The sequence below is a fragment of the Gossypium hirsutum genome, chromosome D08 (genome assembly GCF_007990345.1).
Source record: "Gossypium hirsutum isolate 1008001.06 chromosome D08, Gossypium_hirsutum_v2.1, whole genome shotgun sequence".
NCBI lineage: Eukaryota > Viridiplantae > Streptophyta > Magnoliopsida > Malvales > Malvaceae > Gossypium > Gossypium hirsutum.
Genome location: NC_053444.1, coordinates 1,918,877 through 1,944,031, shown reverse-complemented (window position 1 = coordinate 1,944,031; position 25,155 = coordinate 1,918,877). Strand labels below are relative to the sequence as shown.

Genomic DNA, 25,155 nt, shown 5'->3' with positions numbered 1-25,155 from the left:
TTATCCTAACTTTTTGACCACTTTAGAGCAATTTCCAAGAAAAAAGTTTGGAAATGCTTGGTTTTTGTTCCAACCTATTTTTTACAAGCGAATTCTCTCGACTTATTTTGCAAGTTGGTGTAATTATGTTTAAAGTACTGCATAAATTTTTTACAATTCTTTTGAATTTTGAATTTTGAATTTTGAATTTTGAATTTTTATATTTTTAAATTATCTATTGATGAAGTGTGTGGATTGCCATATGAATTGTCACGCCAATTTTATTAAAAAAAGTTATTGTTTAGTCAGTATTTTCATTACAAAAAAGTGACCTGACACTATTTGAAAGGTTTATGGTCAAATTTAACTAAAAAAAAGAATAAGGGCCAAATTTAATTACTTTTCTTAAAGTGATCTAATTGATAACACTATTAATGAACTTCGTTCGCATTTAAATATGTGACATTTTAGTATTAAGAAACTTGATTTAAAAATCAAAATTTAATTCATAACACATATTAAATTTAACATAAGTTAACAGTATGATCATAGCGGCTTCAATTTTTAAATCAAATAAGTAGAGGGAAATTAGGCATAATGTCAAATTTAACTGTCAACATATATATTTTCAATTTAGTCTTTGTCCTTTTTTTTGAGTTAAATTTAACTCTCAGTCTTTTAAAAAGAGTCAATTTAACCATTAATATTTCAAAAAGTTTATCAACTGAATTTTAATTTTTAAATCAGACAAGTAAAAAAAATTAAATTCCTAGAATTAAAAGCGTAGGGGCTAAATTTCAAAACTTCAAAGGATACGGGAACTAGCGACGTTATTAGACCACAAATTTTACTAACGTCTAAAAATGAGATAGACTTACTTGGTTGTTCTTATAATACACATCCCTTTCTTTCTTAACTTTCTACTTGTTTCTTTTTTGGAACATCCTTTGTTATAATAGACATCCTTTGTTTCTCAACTTTGTACTTGTTTCTTTTTTGGAGAAAAAAAAATATGGGAAGCCTTTACCTGGTTTTGGTGGTCTTGCAACTTTCATGGACTTTGTCTTCCTCTCTTCCTCCTCCATCCTCTCATTTATGTCTCCCACACCAGAGAGATGCTTTGCTCCGTTTTAAAACCACCATTTCTGTTGATTGTTATTTTAGTTATGATAGTGATTATCGAGATCCTTACCCCAGGATAGACATAGAGTCATGGAGCAAAAGCATTGATTGTTGTTCATGGGACGGAGTGAAATGCGACAATGTGACTGGTCATGTAATCGGCGTCGATCTTAGTCAGAGTTGCCTTGTTGGTTCTCTCTTTGCAAACAACAGCCTCTTTCAACTTCACAATCTCCAATGGCTTGACTTGAGCTCCAACAACCTCAGAGGCTCTCTTCTTGAGAACACCAGCAGCTTGTTTCACTTTCATGGACTCCAACGACTCAACCTTGCTGATAATGATTTCAATGGCCCCATCTCATCAAAGTTATTTAGCCAGTTGGTGAGTTTAACCCATCTTAATATCGCGGGTAATGAATTCTCTGGCTTAATCTCGAGATTTGATGGCCAAGGTTTTGACATGCTTGTAACAAACTTGACCAAATTAAGAAACCTTGTACTTAATGGTGTAGATATGTCTGATGTTGCACTTACTTCCTTTCTAAACTTGTCTTCATCCCTTGAACATTTGAGTCTCTCCCATTGTCAATTACATGGGGAATTTCCAACTCAAGTTTCTCAGCTTCCAAACCTCAAATATTTAGATTTAAGTGAGAATGAAAATCTCACAGGTTATCTCCCTAACACAAACTGGAGTAGTGGCCTTGAGTTGTTGGACCTTTCCCATTGTGGTTTTAGGGGGCCAATTCCAGCAACATTTGGAAATCTCACTAAAATCATTTCCGTTAATTTACAACGAAATTCGCTTGAAGGACAGATTCCAGATGTTTTTGGAGAGCTTAGAAAATTAACTTCTTTGAGCTTTTCTTCATGCAATTTGAGTGGTCCACTTCCGACAACTATCTTCAACCTCACAAAAATTATCGGTTTGGATTTGTCAAATAATCACTTGGAGGGTCCCTTGCCAAATCATGTTAGTGGGCTTCAATTTCTTGAGGGTCTTTGGTTACATAATAACTCTATAAGTGGTGGAGTACCATCTTGGTTGTTTACTCTGCCATCTCCACTCTTGGACCTCAGTTATAACAAACTAGTTGGTCCGATTGATCGAATTCAGAAGCCTAGTTCCATCCGATCAGTTGATTTGAGTAATAATAACATTGGTGGTTCAATACCGTATTCCATTTTTTATCTTGTGAACCTTACTTCACTTGACTTGTCTTCAAACAACTTGAGTGGTGTGATCAAGTCAGATATGCTTTCAAAACTCACGAGTCTTGAAGTTCTTGATGTTTCAAATAATAGTTTATTATCATTAAGCACAAGCGGCAATGATGTGAACTATTCTTTCCCCCAGCTTAGATCTGTGAACTTCTCTGGTTGTAGCATAAGGCAGTTCCCGAATTTCTTTCAAACATCGAACTTGGAGGAATTAGATCTTTCAAATAATATGATTTCTGGTGGAATTTCCAAATGGGAAGCTGAAGGGTGGGAAGGATTGCTATCGTTGGACCTTTCTCATAACTTTTTGATTGCTTTGGACCAATTTCCGGGGAGCAATTTGGATTATCTCAACCTTCATTCCAACTTGCTTCAAGGACCAATTCTTTCAACTTGCTTGAATCCTCAAATTCCAAATTTAAAGGAGTTGGAAGTGATCATCATTTCAAAGAACAAATTGACAGGAAACATCCCTTCTTCTATTTGCAATTTGAGTTCAATTGATGTTCTGGACTTGTCCGAAAACAACTTGAGTGGAACTATTCCTGATTGTCTTGGAAATTTTAGCCATCTCACGTTCTTGGATTTGCAAATGAACAACTTCATTGGCAAGATCCCTGATTCTTTTGTGAGTAATCATTTGAACCATCTTTTACTCAATGACAATCAACTGGAAGGATTGGTACCGCCATCTTTGGTTAATTCTACTTCATTGGAACTTTTAAATTTAGGGAACAACAAGTTAAAGGATAGATTTCCCCATTGGTTAGCTTCGCTTCCAAGTTTGCAAATACTTATCTTGAGATTTAATAGATTTTATGGATCACTGCCTCATTCTGTAGCTTCATCAAACTTCTCTGCATTGCGAATAATTGATATATCTGGAAATGAATTTACGGGCACTTTGTCCACAAAACTCTTTCGAAATTTGAGAGCAATGAAAGATAAACCTAATGAGTGGTCGTACTCCACAGCTACATATGGTAGTGGCAGTTATGAAGTTCCTGTGAATGTAACAACAAAAAGATTGGAGCTTGAATTGACGAAGGCCGTGGCCTTTTTTGTATCTATCGACTTGTCAAACAACCAATTCTATGGAAAAATTCCCGAGGACATCGGGCAACTTATTTCCCTGCAAATGCTCAACTTCTCTCACAACAATTTCACTGGTCCTATCCCAGCATCGTTTGGAAATTTGGTAGCACTTGAATCATTAGACCTTTCATCAAACAAGCTTGGCGGTAGCATTCCTTCTGAAATGACAAATCTGACATTTCTTGAAGTGTTGAATCTTTCGGAAAACAATCTTGTTGGACCAATTCCTCATGGGAATCAATTTTATACCTTTGATAATGATTCCTATAGCAATAACTTGGGATTGTGTGGATTGCCATTGTCCAAGCAATGTATCAACCATGAGGGGGGAGAACCTCCTTCACCATTGGTGGTGGAACATGATGGTTCTAAAATACCCTTCTTTTGGCAAGTTGTAATGATGGGGTATGGAAGTGGAGTAGTGATAGGATTGAGCTTGGGTTACATTGTAGTCACAACCGGAAGACCATGGTGGTTTGTTAGAATGGTGGAGAGAGATTGGCAATACAATTTCACAAGGTGGGTACGAAGAAAGAGAGGAAGAAGAAACTAGCTCTGCATCCAACATCTTGCTTAGGTGAGTTTCTTTTCTAACAAGTATTTCATAAGTTTCATCTTTCTTAATCTAATATTTGAGTTAAAACATGTTCTCTTTTTCTGTTTTGTAATTTGTGATAGTGGCATTGGAAATCTGGGATTGAATTGGATGGGAAAATTCATCATGTTCAGCTTCCTTGAGAGGGATTAAAATAAATCAGTGGGATTGTTAATTTAGCAAATGATATGAGTGTATTTGTATTCATTATAATTTCTAAATTTGTATTCGTGGGTGTTGTGTAGTAATGTTTTAAGTATTGCATAAACTTAAACTATTAAACAAATATTACTGTAAGTGTCAAATTCTTGTTGTATGAATTCCAATGCCAAATTCTAATTGTTATGAAGGAGTTTAAATATGATTTTTCTTAAATTATAAGATTGAAGTAGTAAATTTGTTAGATTTAGTGAAACATTTGATTTGTTGTTGTTCTACTTTCAATTCTTATTCTTAATATTTATAAGTTAAATTATTGTTAATTATTAAAATAAAATATTTGAAAAAAAATCTTATTAAACTATGTTTTCAAATTCTTAAAATTGATATTGAACGGTAAAATTTAATTAAAAAATTAAAATAATAATAAAATTTAGTAAAATTCAAAATTTAATAGTAAAATGTAATCGCATAAGAGTTTAATGACAAATTTACTCATATTTTCAAATGGAAGGCCAAAGGATGTTGAGTTCTCGTAAGTTTCTGATAATTTTAGAGCAATTTGAAGAAAATAGTTGGAGAATTTTCCACCTTCATTCCAACTTGCTTGAATCCTTGAATTCCAAATTCACAAATATACTTTTACGCACTTTATTTCGGAGAATAGTTTCATAATAAATATAAAGTATGGACAATGAAATTGGGATATAATTAAGACTTGGTTGACTTGAAAACAACGTGTTCACTATTCTTTCTTTCTTTCTTTCTTTGAAATTCACAAATATACTTTTACGCACTTTATTTCGGAGAATAGTTTCATAATAAATATAAAGTATGGACAATGAAATTGGGATATAATTAAGACTTGGTTGACTTGAAAACAACGTGTTCACTATTCTTTCTTTCTTTCTTTCTTTTTCCAAAGAAAGAAAAAGAAGAAGAAGAAGAGTAAAGTAGTACTAAAGTCTAAAATGGGATGGACTTTAGTGGAGCAATTAAAACTTGGTTAACTTTAAAATGATGTGTTCACTTTAGTGGAGCAGTCCAAAGGAGAATTTAGGGGCATTGCAAAGACTCGGTCTGGAAAATTATTATTTTGGCTCTTTAGAAAAGTTTAAAATTTCAAATTAATTATAAAAATTGAATTTAATCCTTTAAAAATTATAAAGATTTAAACTATTAAAAATTAAAATTTTATTTCGGCCCCCCTAAAAGAATGTTCTGATAGTATCAGTAAAATAATAAATTTAGCCCTAAATTTTGACATATATTGATTTAGTTATACTTTTTAAAAAATTAACCCTCAAAATTTACAAATGGTCTCAATTTGATACTCAAAATTTACCTTCCTCTTCCACTTCGGCACCACTACCATTGCTGCCTCTAAAGAGAAAGCTAATTATGGTTTTTCTTTTTTTACGTATGAAAAAACAATTTGATTTTGGTTATACGTTATTCTGGTCCCATTAATCATAAATATGATCAAACACTTGACATCCACTATATAACTTTAATTATTGGATTGTTCATTGGAAGGTAAAGGAAAATACTATGTACACACTACTTTCCTTCAACATTCATAATTTTGAATATTGATATAAAATTGATTGCCTCAATAATTTTGAAGACGATATAATGAAAGCAATAATTTTAATCACATCACCATACTTATTTATCCTAAGAAAACTTTTTGGCTGCATAAATGAGGGTTCTTGCTGCAAATCCAACTAATAACAATAGTAAAATCTAACTTCAAATTAACTCACAGATCATAAGAGTGCATTTGTCTTCATCATAATTTCTAAATTTGTATTTTCAGGTTTTAGTGTAATTATGTTTAAGTATTGCATAAGTGTAAGCCAATATGATGTTTAACTGTCAACTTCCTGTTATCTGAATTCTGAAGCCAAATTCTAGTTGTTATTATTGCTTTGCATGTATGGCATATGAGATGAGTAAAAAAATTATGGTGTTCTTACTATTGACAATATGATTTTTTTAAATTATGGAAAGCTATCGATTGAATGAAACTATATTAACTTATTATTAATAACGTAAATAAGTAAAGAATGAAATTATGGGAAGTGAAGAAAATATGGAAGTCAAGGTCTCAAAACAAAAAGTAGGAGTTCAGCTTATTTGTTGCAGCTTCTGTGAATGGGAGAGAGACTTGAAATCAAATTTCCAATAGACAGGGAAAAGACTGGATTCTCTATTTTGTCTTCTGCAATGTTTTGTTTGTTTATTTGTTTTGATATATTTGTGATTCGAACACAGATTATCCTTGAAGAAAGTGAACGTCCGACCAATAAACTATTTGAACTCATAGCATCAACTTACATAAAACTTCAATTTTTATTACGTGTATCATCACTTAAGAGCATCGATGAATTTCATAGTTGAAATACCATCCATTTTTATTAAACATTCATACTTTTTCAGAGCATTGACTAGCATTGTTGTTGCAAATCCAGCTAATAGCACTAGTAAAATCTAACCTTAAATTAACTGGCACGAGTAGTAGACCCTCTCTCATAACTTTTTTTTTTATCACTTTGGAACAATTTAGTCTTAACTCGATTGGTATGATTATTGTTATCAACGTATAAAGATGTGGGTTCGAGTGCGCTGAAATACGTTATCCTCCTATTTATGGATTGAAGAAGACCTTAAATAATTATAAGTACTATGGAAAGAAAAAACAGATATAATCAAATTTTATAAAGAAAGTGTTGAAAGAAAATTTTGCTTCCAAAAATATATGTAATCACCTTTAATTTCAAAACATCTAAACCCAAATTCAAAGCCTTAAATTCCACTTAACCAAATCCCAATGAGTCACTCAACTTTCAAAGACTTTGACCAGTCTAGTCTTCTAGGCCTACCATCCTGGAAATAATTATCATAATTCCATCCATATCCCATCACATGATTGTTAAATTTAATTTTTGGATGTTTATATTTTTTGTCAATTTGATTATTATTATTTTTTGAGTTAAATTTATCTTTCGACATTTTAATAGGAGTCAAATTGAACCTCAATCTTTTGAAAAAGAGTTAGATCGATTTTTTAGTGGAAATACGGACTAAAATGTTACATTTTTAAACATAGCAGTCATCATGTCAATTCATGTATGCTTTTTATGCTAATATTTCTGAAAATTTATGAACTTTTTATAATAATTTTAGAATTTAAAATTTTTTATCTTTATTTTTTAAAATTATATGTTGGTATAACATATAAGACAAATAATATCATGTCGGCATTAATTGTATGTGTATTGTCGTGCTAACTTTATTAAAAAATTATTGCTCAGTCAGTAATTTCATTAAAGAAAAGTGATTTGACACTTTTTTGAAAGATTAATGGTCAAATTTAACTAAAAAAAATAAGGATCAAATTGACAAAAAAATATAAATGTTAAGAGCTAAATTTATCATTATGTCTAATTTCTAATACGAAAATTTTAGTTTAATTAACCCTTGGTCCCTACCTTTATTCTTTCAAATTTTAAAATTTAGTCTCTTTATTTGGAAATCAAAGTCTAATTGATAACACTATTAATGAATTTTCGTCACATTTGAATATGTGGTATTTTAGTATTAAAAAACCTGATTTAAAAATAAAAATTTAATTTATAACACATATTAAATTTAACATAAATAAATTAATAGTATTATTAAAAGGAATTTAATTTTTAAACAAGACAAGTAGAGGGAAATTAGGTATAATATCAAATTTAGCCTTCAATCTTTTTATTTTTTTGTCAATTTGATCTTTATTTTTCTTTTGAGTTAAATTTAATCCTCAACCTTTTTAAAAGGTCAATTTAACCATCAATATTTCAAAAATAGTGAAATATTGTGTTTATTCTATTTCTTTTCTTTCCAAAAAAAAATATTTATAACTAATATTTAAACATTATATTTCAAACAAATTATATGAACAAAAGCATTGATTGTTGTTCATGGTGTTGAAAATGGCCAACCATGCTGCTATTATGTTTTGTTAAAATGCATGGTACTATGATGATTCTGTTGAATGCATACTGCTTGTATGCATGTTGCAGCAACATATTTTCTGTTTTAGTTGCAATTTAATTTAGTTTGGTTGAGAATGAACTTTGATGTTGATGTTTTGATGGGTTGGTTGAGCTGATAAGTCAGCTTATCCATGTGTACAAGCAATGTTTTTAAAGTTACTAGGCTACTTAGTGGTATTAGGTAGTAATAACTGATGTAGTTGGCTATAAATGTATTGTTTTTCTTATTGAAAAATTAAGCATATCAGTTGTAAGGCAGATTGCTTCCTTGCTGCACGTTTGTGAGCAAGTAAATTGTTTTTGTTTCTTCCTCCTTTGTTCTCTGTTTTGTTCTTTTTCTAAGAGCTGCTGCCATTGTTCTTTCTTTTTCTTTTTTCTTCCTGTTAACCGAGAGCTTATGCTCTTGATGCTTTGTGTTTCTGCTTGCTGTTTGAAGAGCTTATGCTCTTAGTGTTTCATTGTTTGGTTGCTGCTGCCAAATGTTCCAACACATGGGAGAGAGTGAAATGCAACAACGTGACTGGTCATGTAATCGGCTTCGATCTTAGTCAGAGTTGCGTTGTTGGTTCTCTCTTTGCAAACAACAGCCTCTTTCAACTTCAAAAACCTCCAATGGCTTGACTTGAGTTCCAACAACCTTAGAGGCTCTCTTCTAGAGAACGCTAGCAACTTGTTTCACGTTAATGGACTCCAACGACTCAACCTTGCTGATAATGATTTCAATGGCACCATCTCATCGAAGTTTTTTAGCCAGTCGGTGAGTTTAACCCATCTTGATCTCTCTTTTAATGGGCTCTTTGACTTAATCTCAAGATTTGATGGCCAAGGTTTTGACACGCTTGCAACAAACTTGACCAAATTAAGAAACCTTGCACTTAATGGTGTAGATATGTCTGATGTTGCACTTACTTCCTTTCTAAACTTGTCTTCATCACTTGAACATTTAAGTCTCTCATATTCTCAATTACAAGGGGAATTTCCAACTCAAGTTTCTCAGCTTCCAAACCTCAAAGTTTTAGATTTAAGTGAGGATGAAAATCTCACAGCAGGTTATCTCCCTAACACAAACTAGAGTAGTGACCTTGAGTTGTTGGACCTTTCCAAATGTGGTTTTAGGGGTCAATTCCAGCATCATTAGGAAATCTCAGTCAAATCATTTCCGTTGGTTTACATGGAAATTCGTTTAGAGGACAGATTCCAGATGTTTTTGGAAACCTTAGAAAATTAACTTATTTGAACTTTTCTTCATGCAATTTGAGTGGTCCAGGTCCACTTCCGATAACTATCTTAAACCTCACAAAAATTGCCCATTTGGATTTGTCAAATAATCACTTGGAAGGCCCCTTTCCAAATCATGTTAGTGAGCTTCAATTTCTAGAGGTACTTGAGTTATATAAAAACTCTATAAGTGGTGGAGTACCATCTTGGCTGTTTTCTCTGCCATCTCTTCCACTCTTGGACCTCAGTTATAACAAACTAGTTGGTCCCATTGATCGAATTCAGCAGCCTAGTTCCATCCAAGATGTTAAATTGAGTTATAATAACATTGGTGGTTCGATACGGTGTTCCATTTTTGATCTTGTGAACCTTACTTCACTTGATTTGTCATCAAACAACTTGAGTGGTCCAATACCATATTCCATTTTTGATCTTGTGTACCTTAGTTATCTTGATTTGTCATCAAATAACTTGAGTAGTGTGATCAAGTCAGATATGCTTTCAAAACTCACGAGTCTTGAAGTTCTTGATGTTTCAAGTAATAGTTTATTATCATTAAGCACAAGCGGCAATGATGTGAACTATTCTTTCCCCCGGCTGTGAGATTCTCTGGTTGTAGCGTAGGGCAGTTCCCGAATTTCTTTCAATCATCGCAGTTGGAGGTTTTAGATCTCTCAAATAACATGATTTCTGGGGGAATATCCAGATGGGAAGCTGAAGGGTGGGAAGGATTGCAATACTTGGACCTTTCTCATAACTTTTTGACTGCTTTGGAGCAATATCCAGGAAACAATTTGGATTATCTCAACCTTCATTCCAACTTGCTTCAAGGACCAATTCTTTCAACTTGCTTGAATCCTCAAATTCCAATTTTAAAGGAGTTGGAAGTGCTCATCATTTCAAAGAATAAATTGATAGGAAACACCCCTTCTTCTATTTGCAATTTGAGTTCACTTGGTGTTCTGGACTTGTCCGAAATCAACTTGAGTGGGATTATTCCTGATTGTCTTGGAAATCTCAACCATCTCCAGCTCTTTGATTTGCAAATGAATAACTTCATTGGCAAGATCCCTAATTCTTTTGTGAATAATGAATTGGCCCATCTTGTATTCAATGACAATCAATTGGACGGATTAGTACAGCCATCTATGGCTAATTGTACTTCATTTAAACTTTTAAATTTAGGTAACAACACCTAAACGGATAGGTTTCCTTGTTGGTTAGCTTCGCTTCCAAGTCTGCAAGTTCTTATACTGAGATTTAATAGATTTTATAGATTATTACCTCATTCCGTAATTTCATTTAATTTTTTTTACATTGCGAATAATTGATCTCTCTGAAAATGATTCACGGGTATATATCCATAAAACTCTTTTGAAATCCTTTTAAGTAACAATTTTAAATTCCTAAATAATAATTTTTTGAAACTTTTAAGTTTTAACCGTAATTAAAAAATTTACAATGTTTACTTATTGAAATCAAAATTTTATAACAGCAATATTTAAATTAATATTTACTTATTAAAAATTCAATATTTGAATATATTTCTTTTCGAAGTTTTAAACATTATTAAAAATTTTTACAATATTAAACAGTGATTTTATCAAATGTTAAATAAGTTATATTTGGTATAATATTTATTTATAATTCTACAGTTACGATCCATAAATATGCAAGATATGGATATATGGTAACATATATTGATCATATATGGTAATATATATTTTTAAATTAGATTTGACCCTTTCAGGTATACCATTCACACCTATAAATACCATCCACATATTCAAACAAAAAACATCAGTGAACAAAGCTTTACATCGAAGAATAGCAAGGTAATAATAGTAATTCATTTTTTTTACTCATTATTTTCATTTTATTACATTTTAACATCTCTTTCCTAGTTAAAGCACACAATACTATTATAAACCAAAATGGGGTTGGCTCATAGATTGTGAATCTCCATTAATATATGTGCATATACCTTTCATCTCTAATCTTGTGCTCTTTTCTTCAACTTTGTTGGTTTATCATATGACCCTCCATTGTTATTTTGGGGATCATTAAGGAACTCTTATACCTATTTTAAATTTAACATAATTTGTTCTCTTTATTTTGATAATATTATTAGTAGGCCCAAATTGATAATACATTAAGTTGTAGTTATTGTTAAAGTGATCAGATCTGTTGTTTTTTGTTGTAGGGAGCAACAAAGGGGGGTTTGTTGAACTTTGAAGATATTTCCAATGGAGGCTAAAGGGGTGAAGTTTGAGTTAGTGTTGATTGTCATGGCAATGGCAATGGGGGTGCTAGTTTTGAGTCCTAGTCTTGCGGAAGGTGCATTCGGGATCCAGCTCAATCCATGCACTCTCGATCAATGTATTGCTGCATGTAAAAAGATTTTGCATGAGAAATTCCTTAGTGCAACTTGTGCTTCAGGCCCTCAAGGGAAATACTGCATCTGCTTAGGTTGATATAACTTGCTTAATGCTTACTTAAATTTACCAATTAGATATGTATCTTATGATAAAAAAGAAAAGATATAAATAAAAAGTTTATATTGGGTATGTTTATGTTACTATTTTTTTAGTTCGTAACTCTCACATCCACATAAATTACACTACTAATGAACTTGTGAATCGAATCCAAAACCTAAGAATAAATGAATACCATTTTGGCCAATAGGTCCAGTGTTTGTAACACCCCAAAAATTGGGGGTTAGTAGAATCGGGTTTGTGAGTTGAGAGAGTGTGTGGTTATGCCCTAATTTTTTATATTATTTGTGCATTTTTAAAAAAAATAAATGAGGTATTGATTTGTTGGATAAGTGTTAATGAAACGTTACTTGAAACCCAAGTTCAAATCACTTTTATTGCACCATTTTTATTAGTTTACAAATTTTGCCTCAAATCCTAGCACATGATACGCCTTGTTTTTAAAATAAATATTGTAAAAATATTTCAAAAATAAGAAAATAGCCTAGTAGTTAATGGATAAATGAAAAAACATGGAAATTAGATTAAGGTCACAAGTACAAATCTTTTCCCAATCCTTATTTTATTAATGTGTGTGCCAGCCATACCTTGAAAGCTAGGTATAAATACAACTTTCTATTGTATTTTTCAGCTAAGTCAATTGTCAATTTTCCCTACCATAATCGTTCACCCTCTTCCTCTCCTCTTTTCTTTCTTCCCTTGTGTGCCGCCGCTCAAGCCACCAAGATTCACCATCAATTTATCTTCTTTTTGCAACGGCCCTTGTGTGCCGTCGCTCAAGCCACCAAGATTCACCATCAATTTATCTTCTTTTTGCAACGGGTTCGTGCACCGTTACTTTCTTCTTCTTGCTGTCATTTTATTATAAAATTTTCATCCTTAAATCTGAAATTTTAGCACTCAAGATCAACCTCCATTGATGCCCCAAAAGTACTCCATTGCTACTCATTTCACCTAACTTGTGTAAGTTCTTTGTTTTCTTTAATTTCTTGATGAATCTTGTAAGTTAAAAACCCAAACTTTTAAATTTGAAATTTGTGAGATTTTTAAAGATTTAATGAATATTTTCCATCTTTTTAATTGATCTTGAAAGTGGTTTTAAATTAGCTCTAATTCCGCCATCACAGGTGGTGGTGCGCGCACCTGTTAGCAAGAAAGGGGGATGTTTTTCTTTATTTCTTTCCCATCTTTTTCCAGCATGATCTTGGGTTCTTGAACCCATCCTAATCAACCTTGAAACATGTGTTAATTAGGGAAAATTGATCTTGATCAATCGATACTTCAGATCTAACAATTCGAGAAGCATAAGTATGGGTAATTGTAAACTAGTGAATAGTTTCAGATTAGATATTGAGAAAATTTGTTAATTGATCAAAAAAGGAATTTTTAATCATAGATTAGATACTGAGTTTTCAGTAATTAAATGTGTTAGGTGCCGACTTCAATGCCCCAAATTAGCAGTAAATTCGAAAGACGTTCGCGCTTACAATTTGCCTCAAATTAGTGTAAGAAATCTAACTAGTTTGGATTCTGAAAATTGATGTATTTGTAATGGTTGGATTGAACCCATAAGTGGGTGTTTGGGGTTGTTTAAGAGGCATATTGATTGAATTTAATAATGATTTTTAATTTAGGTTAATTTTAAAGCTTATTAGAGATTTACAAGTGTGCTGTGAAAGACCGTAAAATAAGGTATGGGTCTTAAACTCAATAACTTGATTGGTAATGATAATTATTATGATTTAATTGGTGCTTCAGCTTACTGATTAGGCTTGACTTAATAGCTAAGTAATTAAATTTGTGAGTGGCCGAATCAGGTACGTTTGCAAATTGAGTTCACTTAGTATTCTTGACTTGTCCAAAAACAACTTTTGTGGAACTATTCCTGATTGTCTTGGAAATTTCAACTATCTCCAGCTCTTGGTTTTGCAAATGAACAACTTAATTGGCAAGATCCCTAATTCTTTTGTGAATAAGAGTGAATTGAGTCATCTTTCACGCAATGACAATCAATTGGAAGGATTAGTGCCACCATCTTTGGCTAATTGTACTTCATTGAAACTTTCAAATTTAGGGCACATTATCCATGAAACTCTTACGAAATTTAATAGCAATGAAAGATGAGTGGTTATACTCCTCAGCAAGCTTTGTTATTTATGAAATTCATGTGAATGTAACAATGAAAAGATTGGATATGGAATTGACAAAGACTCTGCCCATTTTTCCATCTATGGACTTGTCAAACAACCAATTTTGTGGAAAAATTCAGGAGGACGTCGGGCAACTTATTTCTTTGCAAATGCTCAACTTCTCTCACAACTTCATTGGTCCTATCCCGGCATTGTTTGGAAATTTGGTAGCACTTGAATCATTGGATCTTTCATCAAACAAGCTCAGTGGCAGGATTCCTTCTGAAATGACAAAGCTAACATTTCTTGAAGTATTGAATCTTCCAAATAACAATCTTGTTGGACCGATTCCTCATGGGTATCAATTTGATACCTTTGATAATGATTCCTACAGTGGTAACTTGGGATTGTGTGGATTACCACTATCCAAACAATGTGTCAACCATGAGGGGCCGAATCGCCTTCACCATTGGTGGTGGAACATGAAGGTTTTGAAATACCCTTCTTTTGGCAAGTTGTAATGATGGGATATGGAAGTGGAGTGGTGCTAGGACTGAGCCTAGGTTATATTATATTTACAACCGGAAGACCATGGTGGTTTGTTAGAAAGGTGGAGAGAGACTGGCAATACAATTTCATGAGGTAGGTACGAAGAAACAGAGGAAGAAGAAACTAGCTCTGCGTCTAACATCTTATTTAGGTGAGTTACTTTTCTAACAAGTATTTCGCAAGTTTCATCTTTCTTAATCTAGTATTTAAGTTAAAACATGTTTTTTGTTGTTGTTGTTGTAATTTGTGCTAGTGGCATTGGAACTCTAGATTGAATTGGATTGGAAGATTCATCATGTTCAATTTCCTTGGGAGAGACTAGAATAAATAAGTGTGGAGTGTTGTTGATATAGCAGATGATATGAATTGTAACACCCCTAACCCGTATTCGTCGCCGGACTAGGGATAAGAGGCATTACCGGACTTATCGGAACATTTTACTAACATTTCACAAATCATCATTCATACATGATCATTATACCAAGTTATCACATTCTTTCACAAGCCAAAACATACCAAAATCTCATCCAAGCACAAACCAAATTGACCATTTCTTTTGGTCATTCATGAACATCAAAACACACCATTTTCTCATCACATATTCAATACCAAAACCAAACCATATTTGGAACCATAAGCTAGCCATATCATATGGCATATTACATTCAACTCAAAAACATATCTTAACTTATCTAGTCTATACATGCCATACTTTCATATTCACATTTTCAAAAGGTAACAAAATAGAGTTCGATAGTGTGGTGATGATCCTCGACGATCCCCGAGCTCCCGGTAGCTTCGATATCTATAAAACAATGCAACACACACACACACAAAGTAAGCTTCCAAGAGCTTAGTAAGCCATATACAAATAAACTTATCATCAAAGCAAATATACATCATATCACACATGTATTCCATAGCCAAATCCATACACCAACTTTGAAGTTAACATACATTTCATATAATCCCATTTCACTTGCACATATGGCACATTTTTCTCATTCATATTTCACATATCTTCTATGGCACATATACATACCTTTCATGATCAAATATTGAACACATCTCAAACGTACCTGATTCAGATATACTTTAACATAGTCATACATTTCTCGGAGTGCCCGTTGAACCGTTCGGAATCAAATAAGGATACTCATATAGCTCGAAAGCTGGTACAATGCCAACGTCCCAGACGTGGTCTTACATGTAATCAAATATCACTGCCACTCTCCCAAATAGGGTCTTACACGAAATCAAATATGATGCCGATGTTTCAGACATGGTCTTACACGTAAATCTCAAATTGATGCCGATGTCCCATACATGGTCTTACACGATAACTTATATTGGAATCCTATGGCATGACATAGGTATCCTAACTATTTTCTAAGGTTTGTACGGGGCTTTTCGGACGTCGTCACATTATCAAAACTTTCTCGGATTTCACGTATTCAGCTCAAATAGACATATATCACAATTCATTCACATATAAGCAATAATAATTCAATTCAAACACATTTATTTGTATATCGACTTACCTCGTACTGATTTGGATAGAAATAAATGATTATTCGACCACTTTAGATTTCCCCCGATCTAATTTCGTTTTCTTTGGTTCTTGATCTATACACATTCAAATTTAGCTTATTCATTCACCAAATCATTCAATTCAATCTATATACACATATTTAGGGCATTTTACAAATTAGCCCTCGTATTTTCACATTTTAGTCCCTATTTCATAAAATCACAAAATACACATAATTTAACAATATCATAGCTTGGCCGAATATTCCTTTAGCTCATATAAGCCCACATATTTTATTTATTCCATATTTTAGCCCCTCAATTTATCATTTTCACAATTTAGCCCAAAATACTCAAATTCATCAAAAATCTCAATACAAAACATATTAATCCAACACATATCTTTCATAATTCATCAATTAACATCATTAAACTCACAAATTCATCAATGGCTTAACTCACAATCTTCATCAAGATCAGAAATTGAGGCATGGGCTTAATAAAATGCTAAGCAACAATCACAAAAACATAGAAATTGTCAAAAATGGATCAAAACACATACCTTAATCACCAATTATCAAAGTCGAACCCTAGCTTAGTCTTTTTCTTTTCTTTTCTTGTTATTTTTGGACAAAGATGAACATAATGCCTATTTTCATACTTTTGTTTTATTATTTCATCATTTAATTATCAATTTCCATTTTTAACCTTTATAACATCATTTAAAATCCACTAAGTAATGTCCAACTTTTTCATTTAATGCATTCAATGGTTAGATAACCACATAATGACCTCTTTATAAAGACACATCAATTCGGCCATTATTCAAATAGAAGGACAATTTTGCATTTTTTGCGATTTAGTTCTTTTTGCAAATTAAGCACACAAACGATCAAATTAAATCACGAAAATTTCACACATACCAATTCACATGCTGTAGACTCGGAAAATAATATTAAAATATTTTTTGGACTCGGATTTGTAGTCCCAAAACCACTATTCCGACTAGGGTCTAAACCGAACTGTTACATGAATGTTTTTGTGTTTATCATAATTTCTTAATTTGTATTTATGGGTGTTGTGTAATTATGTTTCAGTAGCATAAACTTAAAACTGTTAAGCAAATATTACTGTGCCAAATTCTAGTTGTTATGAAGGAGTTTAAATAATCGATGCAAGTAATTGTAAATTATAAGATTCAAATATTAGATCTGTTGGATTTAATGAAATAATTGATTTGTTGTTATTCTATTTTCAATTATTCTTCTTAATTATTAATGAATAGTTGTGTTGTAAAGGTGTGTAACTTTTGTACGCTAACTTTATGTAAACTTATTTTGTAAAACAAAATAATTTTATGAAAAGGATACGTCTCAATGAATGGGTATCTCATTAAATGTCTATATAAAGAACTTTTCTATTAGTCAGTTTTACGATTATGTTTGGATTGTTGATGACTTTGTTGTATCTTGAAGGCATTTTAAGAACATTAAGATTGTTAGGAAAAATAGATAGGAAAATTGAAACAAAAAAATTTAAATAATAATATTAAAATATAATGACTTTGCCGTGTATAAAACACTTTTCTTAAAGCTTTAAAAATGCCTTCATATGAGGATTTCTTCATATGAGAATTTTATATATGGTGGACAAAGGAAGAATTATTCTATGGCTATTACAAGTATGGTCTTTGATTACAATATAAGTCAATTAATTGTTTCATTTTGTTGCATATTTTTTTCATGTTATTTGGAATATAATTTATGGATAGATAATTTCAAGAATTTAGTTAAAATTATGCATAATTTTTTTTTAACTTTTAATAGCATTACTGACAAACAAAAAATTCTATCGATAAATGATTGTCACAAAATCATATGGTAACAGAATTGTCAGCAAAAAGGCTGTCGACAACACTTTTAGTGGCGAATAAGCGTCAATATAGACCAAAATTGTATTTATTGCTGTCGGTAAAGGGTTATATGAATGTTCTCTATAGTAACGTTATATCTTCATCAAGGTATATCCCACTGGTCTTCTGGTATAATTCTTCAAGCCTATAGTGACTTTTTATGCTTTATAGTAACGAATATTTTTGCTATCGCTAATATTTTTGCTGTTGTGTATTTAATATTTATATGTATGTGAAAGAAAGAAATAAAGAAATCATTAAAGGGTTAGTGCCTATTGGATTTTGGAATGGAAATGCCTGTTGGTTCCGACAATCTTGAATTTTAAATGGTGAAGGGTTATTCATTTGGTTGATTAAATAATTAAAGGGTAAACTACAAAAATGGTCACTTTTGTTTGCCTTAAATTACATATTAGTCACTTATGTTTGAAATGCTATGTTTTAGTCACTTATGTTATTGTTTTGTTACGAAGTGATCACTCTACCGTTAAACTCCGTTATCTCCTTAACGACAGTCCTACATGGCAGTCTAAATGGGTTTTAAATGCCAACTTGGATTTCTAGTTGCTAGGATAAAAATAAGTTTTTTTTAATTAAATAAATTTAATTTGGACTACCACGTAGGAAATCCAATTTGGCATTTAAAACTCATTTGGACTGCCATGTAGGATCACTGTTAGGGAGGTAACAAAGCTTAACAGTGGAGTGACCATTTCGTAACAAAACAATAACGTAAGTGACTAAAACGTAACATTTCAAACATAAGTGACTAATATGTAATCTAAGGCAAACAACAATGACTATTTTTGTAGTTTACCCATAATTAAATAGTAATGTTACAATATATATTGTTTTGATAGATTGAATGCCAAACAGTGATGCCCATGTGGTAGACTAAATGAAACAATTTTCCAGACCATAGACTGGCATTGCTGTTGCAAATCCAACTAATGGCACCACTTGTAGATCCTCTATTATAACTTTTTGACTACTTTGGAGCCATTCCAGGAAAGAGTTTGGATATGCTCAACGTTGGTTCCAAATTGCTTTAAGAACCAATTATCTTGACTTATTTTATAAGTAATAATACCCAATTCAAAATATTTGTCCACACATTCTAAAGTTGCTTTCCAAAACATATATAATCACCATTAATTTCAAGACATTTAAACCCATATTCAAACCCTAAACACCTAAACACTGACTTTGACCCATCTAGTCTTTCAAGCCTATTATCACTGATTCCATCCATATCCCATCACATACTTGTTAAATTTAATTTCTAACATTTATATCTTTCATCAATTTGACTATTATTCTTTTTTGAGCTAAATTTTATCCTCAAAATTAAAAAAAAGAGAGTAAAATTTGACCTTCAATTTTTTAAAAAAGAGTCAGATTGATTTCTTTTTAAAGGAAATACTGACTAAAATATTATATTTTTTAAGCACAATAGTCTATATGGCAATTTACGCATACTTCATGCTAATATTTTTGAAAATTTATGAACTTTTTATAATTTAAAATTTAATTTTTTTTATATCATATGTTGATGTGACAATAAGATTAATAGTGTCATATTGAGGTGAAGTGCATGTGGACTGCCACGAAGATTATCACGCCAACTTTATTAAAAAAATTGTTATTTAGTCAGTATTTTCATTAAAGAAAAATGACTTGACATTTTTTGAAAGGTTAATGGTCCAATTTAACTAAAAAGAAATAAGGGCCAAATTGATAAAAAAATGTAAATATTGAGAGCTAAATTTATCATTATGCCTAATTTCTAATACGAAAATTTTGGTTTAAGTAACCCTCAATCCCTACCTATACTCTTTCAATTTTTAAAATTTAGTCTCTTTAATTACTTTTTTTATTTGAAAATTAAAGTTTAATTGATAACACTATTAATGACTGTCACATTTCAGTATTAAAATTAAATTTTAGTCCCTTTAATTACTTTTTTTTATGTGGCATTTCAGTATTAAAAAAACCTTATTTAAAAATAAAAATTTAATTCATAACCCATATTAAATTTAACATAAAAAAATTAAGAGTATTATCAAAATTTAAAAAAGTGACTCTTTTTTTTTGTACAAAATGAAAAGTAGAGAAGGAACATCCTTACTTATATTAAGGATTAGTCAATGGCTAATTTTGTGGGGGTTGAAATGTTTACTTAATTGACTTGAAACGAATGTCTTCACTGTTTTTACCAAACCTTTTTACTTGGAATTATGACTTGCTTGTTCTTATAATACACATCCCTTCGTTTCTTCACTTTGTACTTGTTTCTTTTTTGGACAAACATAAAAATATGGGAAGCCTTTGCCTGGTTTTGGTGGTCTTGCAACTTTCATGGAGTTTGTCTTTCTCTGTTCCTCCATCCTCTCATTTATGTCTCCCACACCAGAGAGATGCTTTGCTCCATTTTAAAACCACCATTTCTGTTGATTGTGAATTTTTTTATTATGGAGATACTTACCCCAAGATGCACATGGAGTCATGGAACAAAAGCATTGATTGTTGTTCATGGGAGGGAGTGAAATGCGACCACGTGACTGGTCATGTGATTGGTATCCATCTTAGTCAGAGTTGCCTTGGTGGTTCTCTCTTTGCAAACAACAGCCTCTTTCAACTTCACAACCTCCGATGGCTTGACTTGAGCTACAACAACCTCGAAGGCTCTCTTCTTGAGAACAGTAGCAACTTGTTTCACTTTCATGGACTACGACGACTCAACCTTGCTGGTAATCGTTTCAATGGCACCATCTCATCAAAGTTATTTAGCCAGTTGGTGAGTTTAACCCATCTTATTCTCGCTGTTAATGACTTCTCTGGCTTAATCTCGCATCAAATCAATGTCTTGTCAAGTTTGGTTTCACTTGATCTTTCCAGCTCTTCTTCTGACTTGAGATTTGATGGCCAAGGTTTTGACATGCTTGCAAGAAACTTGACCAAATTAAGAAACCTTGTGCTTGACTATGTAGATATGTCTGATGTTGCACTTACTTCCTTTCTAAACTTGTCTTCATCACTTGAACATATGAGTCTCTCATTTTCTCAATTACATGGGGAATTCCCAACTCAAGTTTCTCAGCTTCCAAACCTCAAACTTATAGATTTAAGTAGGAGTAAAAATCTCAGAGGTTATCTCTCTAACACAAACTGGAGTCATGCCCTTGAGTTGTTAGACTTTTCCCATTGTGGCTTTAGGGGATCAATTCCAGCATCATTTGGAAATCTCACTCAAATCATTTCCGTTGATTTAGAAAGAAACTCGCTTGAAGGACAGATTCCAGATGTTTTTGGAAACCTTAGAAAATTAACTACCTTGAGATTATCTTCTTGCAATTTGAGTGGTCCACTTCCAATAACTATCTTCAACCTCACAAAAATTATCCATTTGGATTTGTCAAATAATCACTTGGAAGGTCCGTTGCCAAATCATGTTAATAAGCTTCAATTTCTAAAGGAACTTCGGTTACATAATAACTCTATAAGTGGTGGAGTACCATCTTGGTTGTTTACTCTGCCATCTCTTCCAATCTTGGACCTCGGTTATAACAAACTAGTTGGTCCGATTGATCGAATTCAGAAGCCTAGTTCCATCAAAGAGGTTCATTTGAGTAATAATAACATCGGTGGTTCAATACCGTATTCCATTTTTTATCTTGTGAACCTTACTTTACTTGACTTGTCTTCAAACAACTTGAGTGATCCAATACCCGATTCCCTTTTTGATCTTACGAACATGAGTTATCTTGATTTGTCATCAAACAACTTGAGTGGTGTGATCAAGTCAAATATGCTTTCAAAACTCACGAGTCTTTACTTTCTTCTTGTTTCAAGTAATAGTTTATTATCATTAAGCACAAGCGGCAATGATGTGAACTATTCTTTCCCCCAGCTTGCAATTGTGAACTTCTCTGGTTGTAGCGTAAGGCAGTTCCCGAATTTCTTTCAAACATCGAACTTGGAGGAATTAGATCTTTCCAATAACATGATTTCTGGTGGAATTTCCAAATGGGAAGCTGAAGGGTGGGAAGGATTGCGGTACTTGGACCTTTCTCATAACTTTTTGACTGCTTTGGAGCAATTTCCGGGAAACAATTTGGAATATCTCAACCTTCATTCCAACTTGCTTCAGGGACCAATTCTCTCAACTTGCTTGAGTCCTGAAATTCCAATTTTAAAGGAGTTGTTTGGGATCATCATTTCAAAGAATAAATTGACAGGAAACATCCCTTCTTCTATTTGCAAATTGAGTTTACTTAGCGTTCTGGACTTGTCTGAAAACAGCTTGAGTGGAACTATTCCTGATTGTCTTGGAAATTTGAGCTCTTTGCAGTTGATGGATTTGCAGGTGAACAACTTTTATGGGAAGATCCCTAATTCTTTTGTGAATAATAGGAAGTTGAGCCATCTTTTACTCAATGACAATCAATTGGAAGGATTAGTACCACCATCATTGGCTAATTGTACTTCGTTGGAACTTTTAAATTTAGGGAACAACAAGTTAAGGGATAAATTTCCCCATTGGTTAGCTTCACTTTCAAGATTGCAAGTTCTCATCCTAAGATTTAATAGATTTTATGGATTCCTGCCTCATTCCATAGCTTCATATGACTTCTTGGCATTGCGAATATTTGATCTCTCTGAAAATGAGTTCACAGGTACATTGTCCACGAAACTCTTTCGAAATTTGAGAGCAATGAAAGATAAACATAAACAACAATCATACTCCTCAAATTTCCAATATGACGGTGAGTTTTATGAAATTCCTGTGAATTTAACAACCAAAAGATTGGAGCTTGAATTTACGAAGGTCGTGGCCAATTTCGTATCTATGGACTTGTCGAACAACCAATTTTGTGGAAAAATTCCTGAGAATGTCGGGCAACTTATTTCCCTGCAAATGCTCAACTTCTCTCACAATAACTTCATTGGTCCTATCCCAACATCGTTTGGAAATTTGGTAGCACTTGAATCATTGGATCTTTCATCAAACAAGCTCAATGGCAGGATTCCTTCTCAAATGACGAAGCTGACATTTCTTGAAGTATTGAATCTTTCAAACAACAATCTTGTTGGACCAATTCCTCATGGGAATCAATTCGATACCTTTGATAATGATTCCTACAACGATAACTCGGGATTGTGTGGATTACCATTGTCCAAGCAATGCGTCAACCATGTGGGGGCCGAACCGCCTTCACCATTGGTGGTGGAACATGAAGGTTCTGTAATACCCTTCTTTTGGGAAGTTGTAATGATGGGGTATGGAAGTGGAGTGGTGCTAGGATTGAGCCTGGGTTACATTGTATTCACAACCGGAAGGCCATGGTGGTTTATTAGAAAAGTGGAAAGAGACTGGCAATACAATTTCTCGAGGTGGGTACGAAGAAACAGAGTAAGAAGAAACTAGCTTTCCATCCTACATCTTGCTCAGGTGAGTTCCCTTTTTTAACAAGTATTTCATAAGTTTCATCTTTCTTAATCTAATTAAGTTAACACATGTTTTCTAATCTTTCTGTTTTTGTAATTTGTGATAGTGGCATTGAAACTCGGGATTGAATTGGATGGGAAGATTCAACATGTTCAGTTTTCATGAGAGCGATTAGAATAAATAAGTGGGGGTGTTGTTAATTTAGCAGATGATATAAATGTTTTTGTGTTCATCATAATTTCTAAATTTGTATTTGGGGTGTTATGTAATCATGTTTAAATACTGCAAACTTAAAATTGTTAAGCAAATATTACTGTAACTGTCAAATCTTTGTTGTATGAATTCTAATGCCAAATTCTAGTTGTTATGAAGGAGATTAATCAATGGAATTTGTATTTCACAAGTAATTCGAAATTATAAGATTCAAATAGTAAATTTGTTAAGTTTATGGAACAATTGAAGTGTTATTCTTTTCTACTTTCAATTCTTTTTTAACATAAAAAAAATCAAGAATGCAAAAAAAATATTTTTTTTAATTTAAAATTTAAATTTTTTATGAAAATAAAAGCAATAAAATTTAAGTAAAGAAAATGGGTAGCAAAGAAAATATTGCAGTCGTCAAAAATGAGATAGACTTTTGGGATAGACACAAACATTTTCTCTGTTTCTAAAGAAGATTGATGACCTAAGACAATCTCTCCTTTGTCTTTTGCAATGTTTTCTTCTATAGTGATTTTTTTTCATTCAAGATTTGTGGTTATCTCCTAATAAAATTGTTTCCAAAATTAGATTATGTATTCTCTCCTTAAGACAGCTGAAAGTAAAATAAAATCGTCTTTCTTCGATTGTTAATATGAATGGTTATGAACACAGTGAATGAATCAAAATCTAAATAACTTTTCTTAAATGCAGGGAACAACTTGGTTGCCCTTAGATATAAACCTTCTTTCGATTGATCATCATAGCAATATATGATTATTCTTCCTTTTTTTAAACCCAACAAATTTTGCTAGTTGTTATCAGGATTTCTCACTCATATCATTTCCATAGATTAATCTGGAAATTGGCTCCAATGATAAATTCTTGAAATCTCTGCAACCCACCATCAGTAACTAAGTTAAACTTCTGATTCACGGTCTAACTAGCTCATATGGTTCATTTTCAACATTAATTTTTGTTTGTAACAAGAAGTAGAAAAGGAAAAGCAATGTAGTGTTGCTTGAACCAGATTTGACCGGACTGGCTGATCAGATCGGGAATCGGCCAAGTTACTGGTTCGAAAAAGAGCTCTGAACCAATTGATTTGAGAATCAATATGAACCGGTTGAATCAAGCAAACAATTAGTTTAATTAAATTTTTTGAGTATAGGAACAAAATGCAATCTAATTTGTAATAGAAAGACTTCCACCATACTTTTATCTCTAAAATTAAACTTGACCCCCAACATCAGAGTGTTCATCTGGAGGTAATGGAAAATATTGTCCACAACTTTTATTGAGCATTGATAATTTCGAACATGAGAAAATATTGCCCACAACTTCATATTTGGAGTGTTGATTGGGAGGTAAAGGAGTTGGTACAATGAAACACTTGGTTGATTTCTTATAACAAAATTGAAGATTGGGGAACTTACCTCATCCTACTGAGATTGGTAAGAT

At 32.4% G+C, this 25,155-nt stretch overlaps 4 protein-coding genes across 5 annotated transcripts; all 4 read left to right on the top strand.

Annotated features, from left to right (window-relative positions):
* Positions 1-904: 904 nt before the first annotated feature.
* On the top strand, positions 905-4,357 carry LOC121220188 (receptor-like protein 7). Its single transcript, XM_041099470.1, has 2 exons — positions 905-3,994; positions 4,096-4,357. Exon 1 carries the CDS (start codon positions 992-994, stop codon positions 3,968-3,970), a length of 2,979 nt encoding a protein of 992 aa, XP_040955404.1. The 5' UTR covers positions 905-991; the 3' UTR covers positions 3,971-3,994; positions 4,096-4,357.
* Positions 4,358-8,705: 4,348 nt separating this feature from the next.
* Positions 8,706-11,667, top strand: LOC121220064 (receptor-like protein 36). Its single transcript, XM_041099214.1, has 5 exons — positions 8,706-8,742; positions 8,802-9,263; positions 9,482-9,970; positions 10,057-10,590; positions 11,636-11,667. The coding sequence occupies exons 1-5, from the start codon at positions 8,706-8,708 to the stop codon at positions 11,665-11,667; spliced, it is 1,554 nt and encodes a 517-aa protein (XP_040955148.1).
* Positions 11,668-14,040: 2,373 nt separating this feature from the next.
* On the top strand, positions 14,041-14,577 carry LOC121220063 (receptor-like protein 9DC3). Its single transcript, XM_041099213.1, has one exon. It carries the CDS (start codon positions 14,041-14,043, stop codon positions 14,575-14,577), a length of 537 nt encoding a protein of 178 aa, XP_040955147.1.
* A 5,681-nt stretch (positions 14,578-20,258) lies between these two features.
* On the top strand, positions 20,259-23,880 carry LOC121220187 (receptor-like protein 19). 2 transcript variants are annotated; one of them, XM_041099469.1, is made up of 3 exons: positions 20,263-20,844; positions 21,958-23,499; positions 23,603-23,880. In XM_041099469.1, the coding sequence occupies exons 1-2, from the start codon at positions 20,365-20,367 to the stop codon at positions 23,473-23,475; spliced, it is 1,998 nt and encodes a 665-aa protein (XP_040955403.1). In that variant the 5' UTR covers positions 20,263-20,364; the 3' UTR covers positions 23,476-23,499; positions 23,603-23,880. The 2 variants fall into 2 exon arrangements, with proteins under 2 accessions (XP_040955402.1, XP_040955403.1); XM_041099468.1 differs by having other exon boundaries at positions 20,259-23,499.
* The last annotated feature ends 1,275 nt before the right edge of the window (positions 23,881-25,155 follow it).

Excerpts from the sequence above, each read along its gene's own strand:
- LOC121220187 (XM_041099468.1), top strand. The coding sequence starts at position 20,365 with ATGGGAAGCCTTTGCCTGGTTTTGGTGGTCTTGCAACTTTCATGGAGT.
- LOC121220064 (XM_041099214.1), top strand. The coding sequence starts at position 8,706 with ATGGGAGAGAGTGAAATGCAACAACGTGACTGGTCAT. Across the intron at positions 8,743-8,801 it reads GCAACAACGTGACTGGTCAT|CCTCTTTCAACTTCAAAAAC; the intron begins GTAATCGGCTTC and ends TGCAAACAACAG. Across the intron at positions 9,971-10,056 it reads TGAAGTTCTTGATGTTTCAA|GGCAGTTCCCGAATTTCTTT; the intron begins GTAATAGTTTAT and ends GTTGTAGCGTAG.
- LOC121220188 (XM_041099470.1), top strand. The coding sequence starts at position 992 with ATGGGAAGCCTTTACCTGGTTTTGGTGGTCTTGCAACTTTCATGGACT.
- LOC121220063 (XM_041099213.1), top strand. The coding sequence starts at position 14,041 with ATGAAAGATGAGTGGTTATACTCCTCAGCAAGCTTTGTTATTTATGAA.